The sequence below is a fragment of the Electrona antarctica genome, assembly GCF_951216825.1.
Source record: "Electrona antarctica genome assembly, chromosome: 16".
NCBI classification, from domain to species: Eukaryota; Metazoa; Chordata; class Actinopteri; order Myctophiformes; family Myctophidae; genus Electrona; species Electrona antarctica.
In genome coordinates, this window is record NC_136797.1 from 5,584,607 (window position 1) to 5,599,168 (window position 14,562).

Genomic DNA, 14,562 nt, shown 5'->3' on the forward strand with positions numbered 1-14,562 from the left:
GCACTTCAGCGGTGGTAATTTTAACATAGGCTACAGCTACACCCTACCTACCCCATTACATTTTGGTCATTTGAAAATGGCCGATCTACAAGCTCACCGTGACATTTGAAAATGGCCGATCTACAAGCTCACCGTGACATTTGAAAATGGCCGATCTACAAGCTCACCGTGACATTTGAAAATGGCCGATCTACAAGCTCACCGTGACATTTGAAAATGGCCGATCTACAAGCTCACCGTGACATTTGAAATGGCCGATCTACAAGCTCACCGTGACATTTGAAATGGCCGATCTACAAGCTCACCGTGACATTTGAAAATGGCCGATCTACAAGCTCACCGTGACATTTGAAATGGCCGATCTACAAGCTCACCGTGACATTTGAAATGGCCGATCTACAAGCTCACCGTGACATTTGAAAATGGCCGATCTACAAGCTCACCGTGACATTTGAAAACTTGTGAAATGGGACATTCTGCATAATGAGCACTTCATTTCTACTTTTGGTACTTTAAGTACATTTTGATACCAATACCTTTGTATTTTTTTTTACTCAATGTTTTAATTCTGGAATTCTGGACCTTTACATGTACTTCTACATTGCACCGTTGTTACTTTTACTTGACCAATTTAGACCTGAGGACGATTCTACAAATGTCTTCTAAATCCTGACAGTTTTCTGAAAAACCCTATGTTTCTATATCAGTGGTTCTCAAAGTTTTTCATGTCAAGGACCCCAAAAATTATATGTATATGTTGTTCCAGTGACCTCCCAGACGCAAAGATTTGTGTAAAAACATTCGCTCTGAAAGAACATATATTCAAAGATTTGCGTCACATTTTCACGTTTTTTGAAAAATAGCAGATCTACAAGCTCATAGCGCGGCACTCAGTACCTTTGACCACGAGGAGCCAGGCAGAGTGATGGGACACGCCTACCTTTGACCACGAGGAGCCAGGCAGAGTGGTGGGACACCCCGATGGAGTTCCCAGCCAGGCAGGTGTACTCTCCTGCATCGTCCACGCTGATGTTCTTCAGAGTCAGAACCTCCATCTCCTTGTCTGTTGAGTTCACTCCAGCAGTCTGAGAGAGCGGCACGCACACACACACGCGCACGCACACACACAACACACAAAATGTCCGCAATAAAACTTCGATACCCATACGCGTTACCTCATGCCGAACAAATATGGGCTGACATCACATAGTCCATACATCACCTGGATCTCCATATATGGAGCTGAAACCTATACAGACATCATCAACTGGATATCCATACATGGAAATGACGACATCACTCCGACAGGATAAACCTGAACAGTATAAAAGAAGCAGCCCTCCCCTGTTATAAAATACTCCAACCAACCCACTCACATGGATTGTTGTTAGACTTTCACTTCATCGCACTGTGACATATAGACTTTTGTACTATAAGGTATTTTTTGAGTGGTGTAAACCACTCCTACAACTGGCTTTTTTGTGCAGAAAAAATGAGCATGGTTGCTATGTTCACCCTGTTGTAATGACGTAATGAAATCACACCCGGGTGAACAGGGTGAACATAGCAACCATGCTCATTTTTTCTGCACAAACAAAGCCAGGTAATGAAATCACACCCGGGTGTGATTTAATTACGTCAGACATGATTTCATTACGTCAGACAGACCTTACACCACTCAGTTCACACGGGTGTGATTTTATTACCTAAAAGAGAGACAAAGATAGAGACAGGAACAGAGAAGAGCGAGGAGAGGAACCCAAAACTCTCATCCCCATCACAGTCCATTTACTGTAGAGAGCATCATATATTTGATGATGGAAGGAAGGAGTGAGTCCCAATACGTCCAGACTCGGGTCTCGTGCTCCGAGTGTCCATCTGCCGGTGCCTCCACCTTCCTCCGTCGACACGTGAAGAGGAGGAGCCACGACGACCTCCACCGCCAAACGCCGAGGAACGAACAGATGCCCTCGACAGCCTGTCAGCCAATCAACGACAGCCCCGTAGCCAGCCAGAAACATGGAGACACGGACGGACCAACGTATGGCAGTCATCGACAGTCTACCAAGGATGTAACTCAGTCTACCAAGGATGTAACTCGGTCTACCAAGGATGTAACTCGGTCTACCAAGGATGTAACTCGGTCTACCAAGGATGTCACTCGGTCTACCAAGGATGTCACTCGGTCTACCAAGGATGTCACTCGGTCTACCAAGGATGTAACTCGGTCTACCAAGGATGTAACTCGGTCTACCAAGGATGTAACTCGGTCTACCAAGGATGTCACTCGGTCTACCAAGGATGTAACTCGGTCTACCAAGGATGTAACTCGGTCTACCAAGGATGTAACTCGGTCTACCAAGGATGTAACTCGGGCGGGAGACGTAAAGACACATCGGCCGAGTCCCACAGGAAAGAAAATATACACCTGCAAACAGTGTGACGTGAGTTTCACTATGAGCAATCACCTGGTGTCACACCAGCGTATTCATACAGGAGAAAGACTAAACCACTGTCAACAGTGTGACAAGAGTTTCAGCCGGTTAGGTAGTCTTAAGACTCACCTGCGTGTCCACACTGGAGAAAAACCATACCAGTGTAAACAGTGTGACAAGAGTTTCAGCCAGTTATGTAATCTTAAGAACGTCTCCACACTGGAGAAAAACCTTACCAATGTAAACAGTGTGACAAGAGTTTTGCCGTTTTAGATCACCTGAAGACTCACCAGCGTCTCCACACTGGAGAAAGACCATACCACTGTAAACAGTGTGAGAAGAGTTTTAATGACTCAAGTCATCTAAAGAAACACCTACGTCTCCACACTGGAGAAAGACCATACCTCTGTAAACAGTGCAACAAGAGTTTCAATCAGTCGGATCATCTACAGGCACACCTGCGTCTCCACACTGGAGAAACACCTTACCACTGTGAACAGTGTGACAAGAGTTTCAGTTGGTTAGGTAGTCTTAAGACTCACCTGCGTCTCCACACTGGAGAAAAACCATACCACTGTAAACAGTGTGAGAAGAGTTTTGCCGTGTTGGATAACCTGAAGTCTCACCAGCGTATCCACACTGGAGAAAAACCATACCTCTGCAAACAGTGTGAGAAGAGTTTCAGCCAATTATGGAATCTTAAGACTCACCAGCGTATCCACACTGGAGAAAAACCATACCACTGTGAACAGTGCAACAAGAGTTTCAATCAGTTATGTAATCTTAAGAAACATCAGCATCGCGCGACACACTGGAGAAAAACCATACCACTGTAAACGACAAGAGTTTCGCCGACTCAAGTACTCTAAAGAAACACCTGCGTCGCCACACTGGAGAAAAACCTTACCACGGTCAAGCACCGTCAAGCAGCAGCGCCACCGCCAGAGATTCACGTGAATCTCTCTGGTCAGTGTCGTAAAGATCGCGACACTGACCTCATATCAAACCATGGAAAGGTCATACATGAAGAAGACTGGATCATCACCTTACTAGTGAGTAACACTTGCAAATGAACCAATTAAGTAAACACATGGATCTCCATATATGGAGCTGACTATCATCACGACTGTATATGGATGGAGGGTGACCAACACTGACATCATCGGCTGAATCTCCATAATAGCACTGACTACACATCTACGTCTGACATCACGTATTATCACCTGGATCTCCATATATGGAGCTGAAACCTATACTGACATCAACTGTATATCCATACATGGAAATGACGACATCACGCTGACAGGATAACCTAACAGTATAAAAGAAGCAGCCCTCCCCTGTTATAAAATACTACATGGATTGTTGTTAGACTTTCGCTTCATCTCACTGTGACGTATAGACTTTTGCACTAAGGGATTTTTACCTAAGAGAGACAAATATAGAGACAGGAACAGAGAAGAGGGAGGAGAGGAACCCAAAACTCTCATCCCCATCACAGTCCATTTACTGTAGAGAGCATCATATATTTGATGATGGAAGGAAGGAGTGAGTCCCAATACGTCCAGACTCGGGTCTCGTGCTCCGAGTGTCCATCTGCCGGTGCCTCCACCTTCCTCCGTCGACACGTGAAGAGGAGGAGCCACGACGACCTCCACCGCCAAACGCCGAGGAACGAACAGATGCCCTCGACAGCCTGTCAGCCAATCAACAACAGCCCCGTAGCCAGCCAGAAACATGGAAACACGGACGGACCAACGTATGGCAGTCATCAACAGTCTACCAAGGATGTAACTCGGGCGGGAGACGTAAAAACACATCGGCCGAGTCCCACAGGAAAGAAAATATACACCTGCAAACAGTGTGATGTGAGTTTCAAAAGTTTGGGTGAACTGGTGTCACACCAGCGTGTTCATACTGGAGAAAAACCATACCACTGTCAACAGTGTGACAACAGTTTCAGCCAGTTAGGTAATCTTAACACTCACCTGCGTCTCCACACTGGAGAAAAACCACACCACTGTGAACAATGTGAGAAGAGTTTCGGTATGTTACATATGCTAAAGAAACACCTGCGTATTCATACCGGAGAAAAACCATACCACTGTAAACAGTGTGACAAGAGTTTTGCCGTTTTAGTTAACCTCTTGTCACACCAGCGTATCCACACTGGAGAAAAACCATACCACTGTCAACAGTGTGACAAGAGTTTCAGCCAGTCAGGTATTCTTAAGACTCACCTGCGTCTCCACACTGGAGAAAGACCATACAGCTGTAAACAGTGCAACAAGAGTTTCAATCAGTTAGGTAGTCTTAAGACTCACCTGCGTCTCCACACTGGAGAAAAACCATACCACTGTCAACAGTGTAGCAAGAGTTTCAGCCAGTTAGGTAATCTTAAGATTCACCTGCGTCTTCTCCACACTGGAGAAAAACCATACCACTGTCAACAATGTGAGAAGAGTTTCGGTCTGTTACATACGCTAAAGAAACACCTGCGTATTCATACCGGAGAAAAACCATACCAGTGTAAACAGTGTGAGAAGAGTTTCAGCCAGTCAGGTGGTCTTAAGACTCACCTGCGTCTCCACACTGGAGAAAAACCATACCACTGTAAACAGTGTGACAAGAGTTTTGCCGTGTTGGATAACCTGAAGTCTCACCAGCGTATCCATACTGGAGACAAACCATACCACTGTAAACAGTGTGACAAGAGTTTCAATCAGTTATGGAATCTTAAGACTCACCTGCGTGTCCACACTGGAGAAAAACCATACCACTGTAAACAGTGTAAGAAGAGTTTCGCCGACTCAGGTACTCTAAAGAAACACCTGCGTCTCCACACTGGAGAAAAACCATACCACTGTAAACATTGCAACAAGAGTTTCATTCAGTCGCATCACCTACAGGCACACCTGCGTCTCCACACTGGAGAAAAACCATACCACTGTAAACAGTGTGAGAAGAGTTTTAATGACTCAAGTAATCTAAAGAAACACATACGTCTCCACACGGGAGAAAAACCTTACCACGGTCGAGCACCGTCAAGCAGCAGCGCCACCACCAGAGATTCACGTAAATCTCTGGTCAGTGTCGTAAAGATCACGACACTGACCTCATCACACCCTGGATAGCCATACATGGAGAGGACTGGATCATCACCTAGATCTGCTTATATGGAGCCGGCCAGCAACTCTACATCTGACCTCACGGACACCAGATTAATAGTTTAACTCTGCTTCTTAACCCAGTTAGGCCGTACGACGTGTGGGAACGGCATAACTAATCCAACCGACGGGTAGCTAGGACATGTACACACGTCCTAGCGCATTTTCATTGATATCAAACGAGAGAAAAATATTCAGAATTTTCTTTTTCTTTTTTTTTTAGTTGGCCTCCAAGGCCACCATAGTCCTTGCTCTTTGCACATTCGTTCACTTCCCTGTTTACCGCTGCAGAAAGAATCCCTCGTATCTCCTAATCTAGGGAGCTCTCCGTGGTTTTGATCAGTATATATATATACAGTAGGACTAGTAGCATGCCAAAGTTTGTGCTATTGCCATTGAGAATGCATTGGGCGTTTACGTTAAATAACTCATAAGAAATAAGAAACTACAAATCATTTCAAAGTAAAACGTTCCAGCATGTGTCTCCACAGTAAGTTGAATTATAAAAAGTGTGAATGGAGTTTCTAGGTGAAAGTGCTTTTTTGACGTGCCAATATCTGCCATTGAGCCCCATTGTGAATTTCTCAAATTTGAAAGCACTATATTTCTAAAACTATGAAACATTTCAAAGATTTCTTTTCAGGCAAACATGTCCACCGTGAGATGAACCTACATAGGTTTGATGGGGTTTCTAGGTGTAAGTATGTAGGACTAGTAGCATGCCAAAGTTTGTGCTATTGCCATTGAGAATGCATTGGGCGTTTACGTTAAATACGGGGGGGGGACATATTTTGACAGCAGAAACTGCCTGTTCCAAAGCCCCTCCAGGTACATTATATATTTAAACTATTTTCAGCAATGGTACACTTGTTTTTTCAGTGGGTAGATCTTGTTGAGCTGGTCATTTTGAAAGTAGATGTGGCAGCGGTGGCCGAACGGATAGCGGCGCGGTCTAGATACCGGAAGGTTCCCAGTTCGAACCAGCCGTCCGACACGTTAAAATTACCACCGCTGAAATGCCCTTGAACAAGGCATCAACCACTACGATGAAATGTGTTCTATGAGCAGGGCCTGGCTGGAAACAAGTTCTTGAGCTTAGCCCAGATACCCTGGGTAAATATAGATTTCATTTCATTTCATTTCATTTAATTTCATTTCAGATCTCACGTCATAAATGTGTGGGCACCCCTGCGGTAGTTTATTGAGGCACTAAACTGTCTCTCTGCATTCTAATGTACGTCATTGCCATGCTCATTGCAAGTTGCACTGGATAAAAACTTAACAAGAACTAAGAACGTAACAGTGGAATATCTATAATAACAACTATACATATAAACTATACATATATACGGCACAGGGTAGAGTGCCTGGATGGTAACCGTAAGGTTGCCAGTTCGAACCCGGGCTCCCCCAGAGTTACTGTCAAAGTGTCCTTGAGCAAGACACTGAACCCCTAATTGCTCCCGATGTGCTATAGTTGGTGCCTTGCATGGTTTCCGCTGCCATCGGTGTATGAATGTGTGTGTGAATGGGTGAATGTAATGCACAATCTCTGTAAAGCGCCTTGGATAAAGGCGCTATATAAATGCACCATTTACCATTTACCATTTACATAAATATCTAAATAAATGGTGGATTTGCACACGTTGTATATAATACCTTTAGAACTCGCACATAGGGGACTCCGTCCGGCCCCTCCCTGCTGCCGTTGACCCGGATGTGTTTATATAATACCTTTAGAACTCGCACATAGGGGACTCCGTCCGGCCCCTCCCTGCTGCCGTTGACCCGGATGTGTTTATATAATACCTTTAGAACTCGCACATAGGGGACTCCGTCCGGCCCCTCCCTGCTGCCGTTGACCCGGATGTGTTTATATAATACCTTTAGAACTCGCACATAGGGGACTCCGTCCGGCCCCTCCCTGCTGCCGTTGACCCGGATGTGTTTATATAATACCTTTAGAACTCGCACATAGGGGACTCCGTCCGGCCCCTCCCTGCTGCCGTTGACCCGGATGTGTTTATATAATACCTTTAGAACTCGCACATAGGGGACTCCGTCCGGCCCCTCCCTGCTGCCGTTGACCCGGATGTGTTTATATAATACCTTTAGAACTCGCACATAGGGGACTCCGTCCGGCCCCTCCCTGCTGCCGTTGACCCGGATGTGTTTATATAATACCTTTAGAACTCGCACATAGGGGACTCCGTCCGGCCCCTCCCTGCTGCCGTTGACCCGGATGTGTTTCAGCCACTGGACGTGAGGCTGGGGGTCGCTGAACACGCGGCACACAAACTGCACATCGCTGCCCAGCGCCGCGGTCTGGTTGGCTGGCAGGCCGGCCTGGAGGATGGGCCTGTGTGGAGAGCGCTCTGCATGGGGGACAAAAAGCCACGAAATGTGTCACTACTATCGGGCAGTAAACCTTGTATGTTTATATTTCAGCTTGTTGTTGTTGTCTTGATCACATGACTATGGAGAGCATGTGTACCGATTTGCGTGACATTTGGATAAATGTACCCCCTCAATCCGCACAAAACGTTGTGGATACTCACCGACGACATCCAGCAGGTATGTGTGCTTGAGGCTGCCGTATGGGTTCTGCACCACGCAGGTGTAGTTGCCTTTGTCGGACGGAACCACCGACTCCATGATGAGAGTCCACATGTGCTCTCTGATCTGTGAGACACGTCAACACAACAGGAACTATTAGGGGCAGTGTGTTCTTTTTTTCTTTTTTTTGTGGCTTTCGCCTTTATTTTATGTTTGTATGGAGGGACAGTCAGTAGGCTGACAGGAAATGGGGAGAGAGATGGGGGGGGGGAGACATGCAGTAAAGGCCGTCGGGATCGGGAGTCGAACCCGCGGCACACTGGATTACCAGCCAAGGTGCCTGGACCACTGAGCCATAGCCCAGGCCGGGGCAGTGTGTTCTATAATGTAAAGTACTCATCCTGACCATTAGAGGCAGTGTGTTCTATAATGTAAAGTACTCCTCCTGACCATTAGAGGCAGTGTGTTCTATAATGTAAAGTACTCCTCCTGACCATTAGAGGCATTGTTAGCGCCGAACATGGTACATTATACCCCTTATGAGCCATAAAGTAACTAAAGGCCGCGTGCACGCGCATGTGAGCGGAGGATTTCAGATTTTGGCTGTTTCTAACATGGATGCTATAGCGGTGGCTAGCGACCGAAGCTAAATCAAGTTAAAAAAATATATTTTTTAAAACTCTGGATTAATGCTCATTTATCTTAACACATTTACCATCCAAATATTAGGAGCAGTGGGTGCTATAATTATTATTACTACAGCACCCAGGGAGCAGTTAGGGGTTAATGTGTTGCTCAGGGGCACGTTGACACAGACTGGGTGGAACTGGTTGACACAGACTGGGTGGAACTGGTAACCAGACAGCCTCTCCACCCACTAAGCTACATCAACCCCTCCCTCCCTCCCTCCCTCCCTCCCTCCCTCTCCCCCCCCCCCCCCCCCCCCCCCCCCTCGCTCCCACCCTTCATCCCCCCCCCCTCCCTCCCTCTCCCTATTTTCTGTTTACTGAAGAGTTGGAGAGATGGGAGAGGTGACAGCTAAGGTGAGAAAAAAGGGCAGGTTACAACACTGTTTTCTGTTTTTTAAAGTTTTTTTCTAATTATTTGTTCGGCCCACAAACAATTTGTTTATTGTCATTTTGTCAACTTGGCTGTTGGCTTCGTCCGAGGCTTACAGATAGTTTTTGAAATGCCTATATGGGAAAATGCATTATTCCCATATTATTGCATTATTATTTCCAGGTGTCCAGGTGTCATTCTCTTTTTTCTCTCTTTTTTACACCGTCTCCATTATGTAGCTTTGTGTGTCCCTATGTATGTCTGTTTAGGGCAGCAACAGCACAGGTCAGAAGGGACTAGTGGACAAGAGATCCAGTATAAGTCATTTTACACTTGCTGACGCGTTGTGAGCTTGTAGATCGGCTATGTTCAGCAATTGTAAAAACAGTCATTACGATGGCATCAAGGCCCACCAAAATACATTTTAGTCAACTAAATCAACTGTAGATTTAGTCGACTAAAACTAGACTAACACTAAAACATTCCAGGTGACTAAAATGTGACTATTCAAAATTCGCTGCCAAAAACAACAATGAACTCCACCTTGAATCCCCCGATGCGCTGGTCCTTCCTGAACTCCTGGCCGTTCTTGTACCAGTGCAGCGAGGGACTGGGGTTCCCCGTGGCCTGGCAGCGGAACCTCACCGTCCGGCTGGTCGGCACGGCGTGGAGACGCTTCTCCATCCGCTCGGGCGTGATCCACCGAGGAGCCAGCGCTGAAAAAAACACCAGCCTTGATTAAACATGTTTTACTATCCACCGAGGAGGAGCCAGCGCTGAAAAAAACACCAGCCCTGATTAAACATGTTTTACTATCCACCGAGGAGCCAGCGCTGAAAAAAACACCAGCCCTGATTAAACATGTTTTACTATCCACCGAGGAGGAGCCAGCGCTGAAAAAAACACCAGCCCTGATTAAACATGTTTTACTATCCACCGAGGAGCCAGCGCTGATAAAAACACCAGCCCTGATTAAACATGTTTTACTATCCACCGAGGAGCCAGCGCTGAAAAAAACACCAGCCCTGATTAAACATGTTTTACTATCCACCGAGGAGCCAGCGCTGACAAAAACACCAGCCCTGATTAAACATGTTTTACTATCCACCGAGGAGCCAGCGCTGAAAAAAACACCAGCCCTGATTAAACATGTTTTACTATCCACCGAGGAGCCAGCGTTGAAAAAAACACCAGCCCTGATTAAACATGTTTTACTATCCACCGAGGAGCCAGCGTTGAAAAAAACACCAGCCCTGATTAAACATGTTTTACTATCCACCGAGGAGCCAGCGTTGAAAAAAACACCAGCCTTGATTAAACATGTTTTACTATGCACCGAGGAGCCAGCGCTGAAAAAAACACCAGCCCTGATTAAACATGTTTTACTATCCACCGAGGAGCCAGCGTTGAAAAAAACACCAGCCTTGATTAAACATGTTTTACTATCCACCGAGGAGCCAGCGCTGAAAAAAAACAACAGCCTTGATTAAACATGTTTTACTATCCACCGACGTTCTTCGATTTTTCAAAAATAGCAGACCTACAAGCTCGTAGCACGCCACCGAGTGGCGCGCTATGAGCTTGTAGATCCCAGTAGCTATACCCTCGATCAGTCCATCAGGGAATGAGCAAGGCCACACAATCCGTCGCTCCGGAACTACTCTGCCGGGACTGGGAGAACCAGATTCTGGCGCATGGAAGGACTAGGCTCTGTGGGTTGACTCCTGTCCGGGCCCCTCCTACGTCTCACCAGGTCCACTCCTGCTCTCACCAGGCCCAGGACCTGTGCGTTGCACCAGACTCCCAGCACCAGGCATTCCATTCAGGAGTGGTGGATTATAATGGCCCTCCTAAAGGCCTCACCGAGGGTTTGTTGGGCTTCCTCCTCACAGAGGACACAGGCTGGGGCGCTAACCCATACTGCTGACCTCCTCACGGAGGACACAGGCTGGGGCGCTGACCCACACTGCTCACCCTGGAGGACACAGGCTGGGGCGCTAACCCATACTGCTCACCCTGGAGGACACAGGCTGGGGCGCTAACCCACACTGCTCACCCTGGAGGACACAGGCTGGGGCGCTAACCCATACTGCTCACCTCCTCACGGAGGACACAGGCTGGGGCGCTAACCCATACTACTCACCCTGGAGGACACAGGCTGGGGCGCTAACCCATACTGCTCACCTCCTCACGGAGGACACAGGCTGGGGCGCTAACCCATACTGCTCACCTCCTCACGGAGGACACAGGCTGGGGCGCTAACCCATACTGCTCACCCTGGAGGACACAGGCTGGGGCGCTAACCCATACTGCTCACCCTGGAGGACACAGGCTGGGGCGCTGACCCATACTGCTCACCCTGGAGGACACAGGCTGGGGCGCTAACCCATACTGCTCACCCTGGAGGACACAGGCTGGGGCGCTGACCCATACTGCTCACCCTGGAGGACACAGGCTGGGGCGCTAACCCATACTGCTCACCCTGGAGGACACAGGCTGGGGCGCTGACCCATACTGCTCACCCTGGAGGACACAGGCTGGGGCGCTGACCCATACTGCTCACCCTGGAGGACACAGGCTGGGGCGCTAACCCATACTGCTCACCTCCTCACGGAGGACACAGGCTGGGGCGCTAACCCATACTGCTCACCCTGGAGGACACAGGCTGGGGCGCTAACCCATACTGCTCACCTCCTCACGGAGGACACAGGCTGGGGCGCTAACCCATACTGCTCACCCTGGAGGACACAGGCTGGGGCGCTGACCCATACTGCTCACCCTGGAGGACACAGGCTGGGGCGCTGACCCATACTGCTCACCCTGGAGGACACAGGCTGGGGTGCTAACCCATACTGCTCACCCTGGAGGACACAGGCTGGGGCGCTAACCCATACTGCTCACCCTGGAGGACACAGGCTGGGGAGCTGACCCATACTGCTCACCCTGGAGGACACAGGCTGGGGCGCTAACCCATACTGCTCACCCTGGAGGACACAGGCTGGGGCGCTGACCCATACTGCTCACCTCCTCACGGAGGACACAGGCTGGGGCGCTAACCCATACTGCTCACCCTGGAGGACACAGGCTGGGGAGCTGACCCATACTGCTCACCCTGGAGGACACAGGCTGGGGCGCTAACCCATACTGCTCACCCTGGAGGACACAGGCTGGGGAGCTGACCCATACTGCTCACCCTGGAGGACACAGGCTGGGGCGCTAACCCATACTGCTCACCCTGGAGGACACAGGCTGGGGCGCTGACCCATACTGCTCACCCTGGAGGACACAGGCTGGGGCGCTGACCCATACTGCTCACCCGGGTGCCGTCTACATTCCGGCTGTCACCCGTCTCTCCGGTGGTCTAGATGTTTGGCACACTACACCACTACACCACTACACCACTACACCACTACACCACTACACCACTCGTGACTGTGACAGTGATAGTATAAATGAGGCTGGTGAGAATTGATAAAAGGCTCATATATTAGAGGAGGTGACACTTTCTTACGCTGCAGTTTTTCGTTGCTTGTTGAGAATTCGTTGGACAGTTTGTTTTCCTCCGAGGATGACTCGTCATCGTCGTCATCTTCATCTTCGGATGATTTAACAACATCAGCTGAAAAACAAAGAGAGATACACGTCACGTTATGTTCAAAATCTGACCAGACCATGAGCTGTGTTTATTCAGGAGGTAAACAAATGTTAAAAACAATTCCGATTCTTGGGGTCACGATTCGATTCAAAACGATTCTCTATTCAAAATGATTCTCGATTCAATACATAGGATTTCATCACAATCTACTCCAGTCTTGAACTGAAGTGACTACAGTAACTTGAAAATGACTGAACTAAGACATGATGTTTACTGTGATTAGGGTAACCTTACATTTCATATCACAAACACCACGTAGTGAAAACTCCTGTAACTGTAACCAGAAAGAAAAGGGAAAAAAAAGGGAAAAAAAGAAAATCGATTTTTGGACATTATTAATCGATTTTGAATCGTTCATAACGGGAATCGCGATTCTAATTCAAATCGATTTTTGTTGACACCCCAAGTGTCCATTACAGTTAGTCAGTGAGTCATACAGTAAGTGACAGACTGTATCTCATCATAAAAACTAGTAAAAATAGAAGTTAACCCAGTTTGGGCGGGAACCCCTTTTGGTGTTAGCATTATGTTATGCTTTAGCTATTGAAAAATAGCTGATCTACAAGCTCATAGCGTGCCACCGAGTGGCGCGCTATGAGCTTGTAGGTCTGCTATTTTTGAAAAATTGAAGAACGACTGACATAGAAACATAGCTTTTTCAGAAAACTGTCAGGATGTAGAAGACATTTTTAGAATCTGATCTCAGGTCAAAATAGAAGTTAAAGGGGCATTCCACTCATTTTCAACATTTTACTATGTCATTAATATACCTTAGAGCTGTTGTGTGGAAATAATAAAAAAGTTCCCCCATTCTGTGTTTCCTAGAATTAGAGGTCTGAAAAAAATCATTAACATGGTGAAACACATCTTGATGACATCATCAAGATGTGTTTCACCATGTTAATGATTTTTTTCATAATTACAGTTCTAGGAAACACAGAATGGGGGAACTTTTTTATTATTTCCACACAACAGCTCTAAGGTATATTAATGACATAGTAAAATGTTGAAAATGGGTGGTTTTCCCCTTTAACAGTACAATATGCCGAACAAGAAAGTGTCCCTTGGTGTGAAGGTGCTCACAGCAACAACAACAACAACAACAACAACAACAACAACAACAACAGCACAAAGAACAACTCTTTGTCAAATAAAATTAAAAAGCAGAGTACGACGTCTCTCCATATTCTCTCTACAATGAGAACAATGAGACAAAAGAAGAGGGAAAAGCTTAACCCATTTTGGACGACGGGGAACCCTTTTGGTGTTTTAAGCATTATGTTATGCTTTAGCTGTGGAAAAATAGCAGATCTACAAGCTCATAGCGCGGCACCGAGTGCCGCGCTACGAGCTTGTAGGTCTGCTATTTTTTTTTAAATCGTGAAAATGTGGCGCAAACCTTTGAATATATATTCTTTCAGAGCGAACGTTTTTAACTCAAATCTTTGCTTCCGGAGAGTCCCAAGAACAACATATTTTCAGATGGGGGGGGGGGGGGGGGGTCGGTGGCCAATTACATAATATATTTTTGGGGGTCCTTCACATGAAAATGTTTGAGCACCACTGACATAGAAACATACAGTAGGGTTTTTCAGAAAACTGTCAGGATTTAGAAGGCATTTGTACAATCGTCCTCAGGTCTAAATATGTTAAAGGACATCTGGTAGGCATTGTGTCAAATTCCACTACT

General features: G+C 47.0%; 1 protein-coding gene across 1 annotated transcript in view; it reads right to left on the minus strand.

The window, feature by feature from the left end:
* Window positions 1-14,562, minus strand: part of LOC306939821 (fibroblast growth factor receptor 1-A-like) — a 73,900-nt gene that overhangs the window by 17,795 nt on the left and 41,543 nt on the right. The window contains exons 3-7 of the mRNA XM_079524549.1: window positions 12,729-12,836; window positions 9,761-9,933; window positions 8,161-8,284; window positions 7,787-7,977; window positions 941-1,085 (exon numbers count right to left, since the gene is read on the minus strand). Coding sequence (XP_079380675.1) covers window positions 941-1,085; window positions 7,787-7,977; window positions 8,161-8,284; window positions 9,761-9,933; window positions 12,729-12,836 — 741 coding nt within the window. The remainder of the gene's footprint in view (window positions 1-940; window positions 1,086-7,786; window positions 7,978-8,160; window positions 8,285-9,760; window positions 9,934-12,728; window positions 12,837-14,562) is intronic.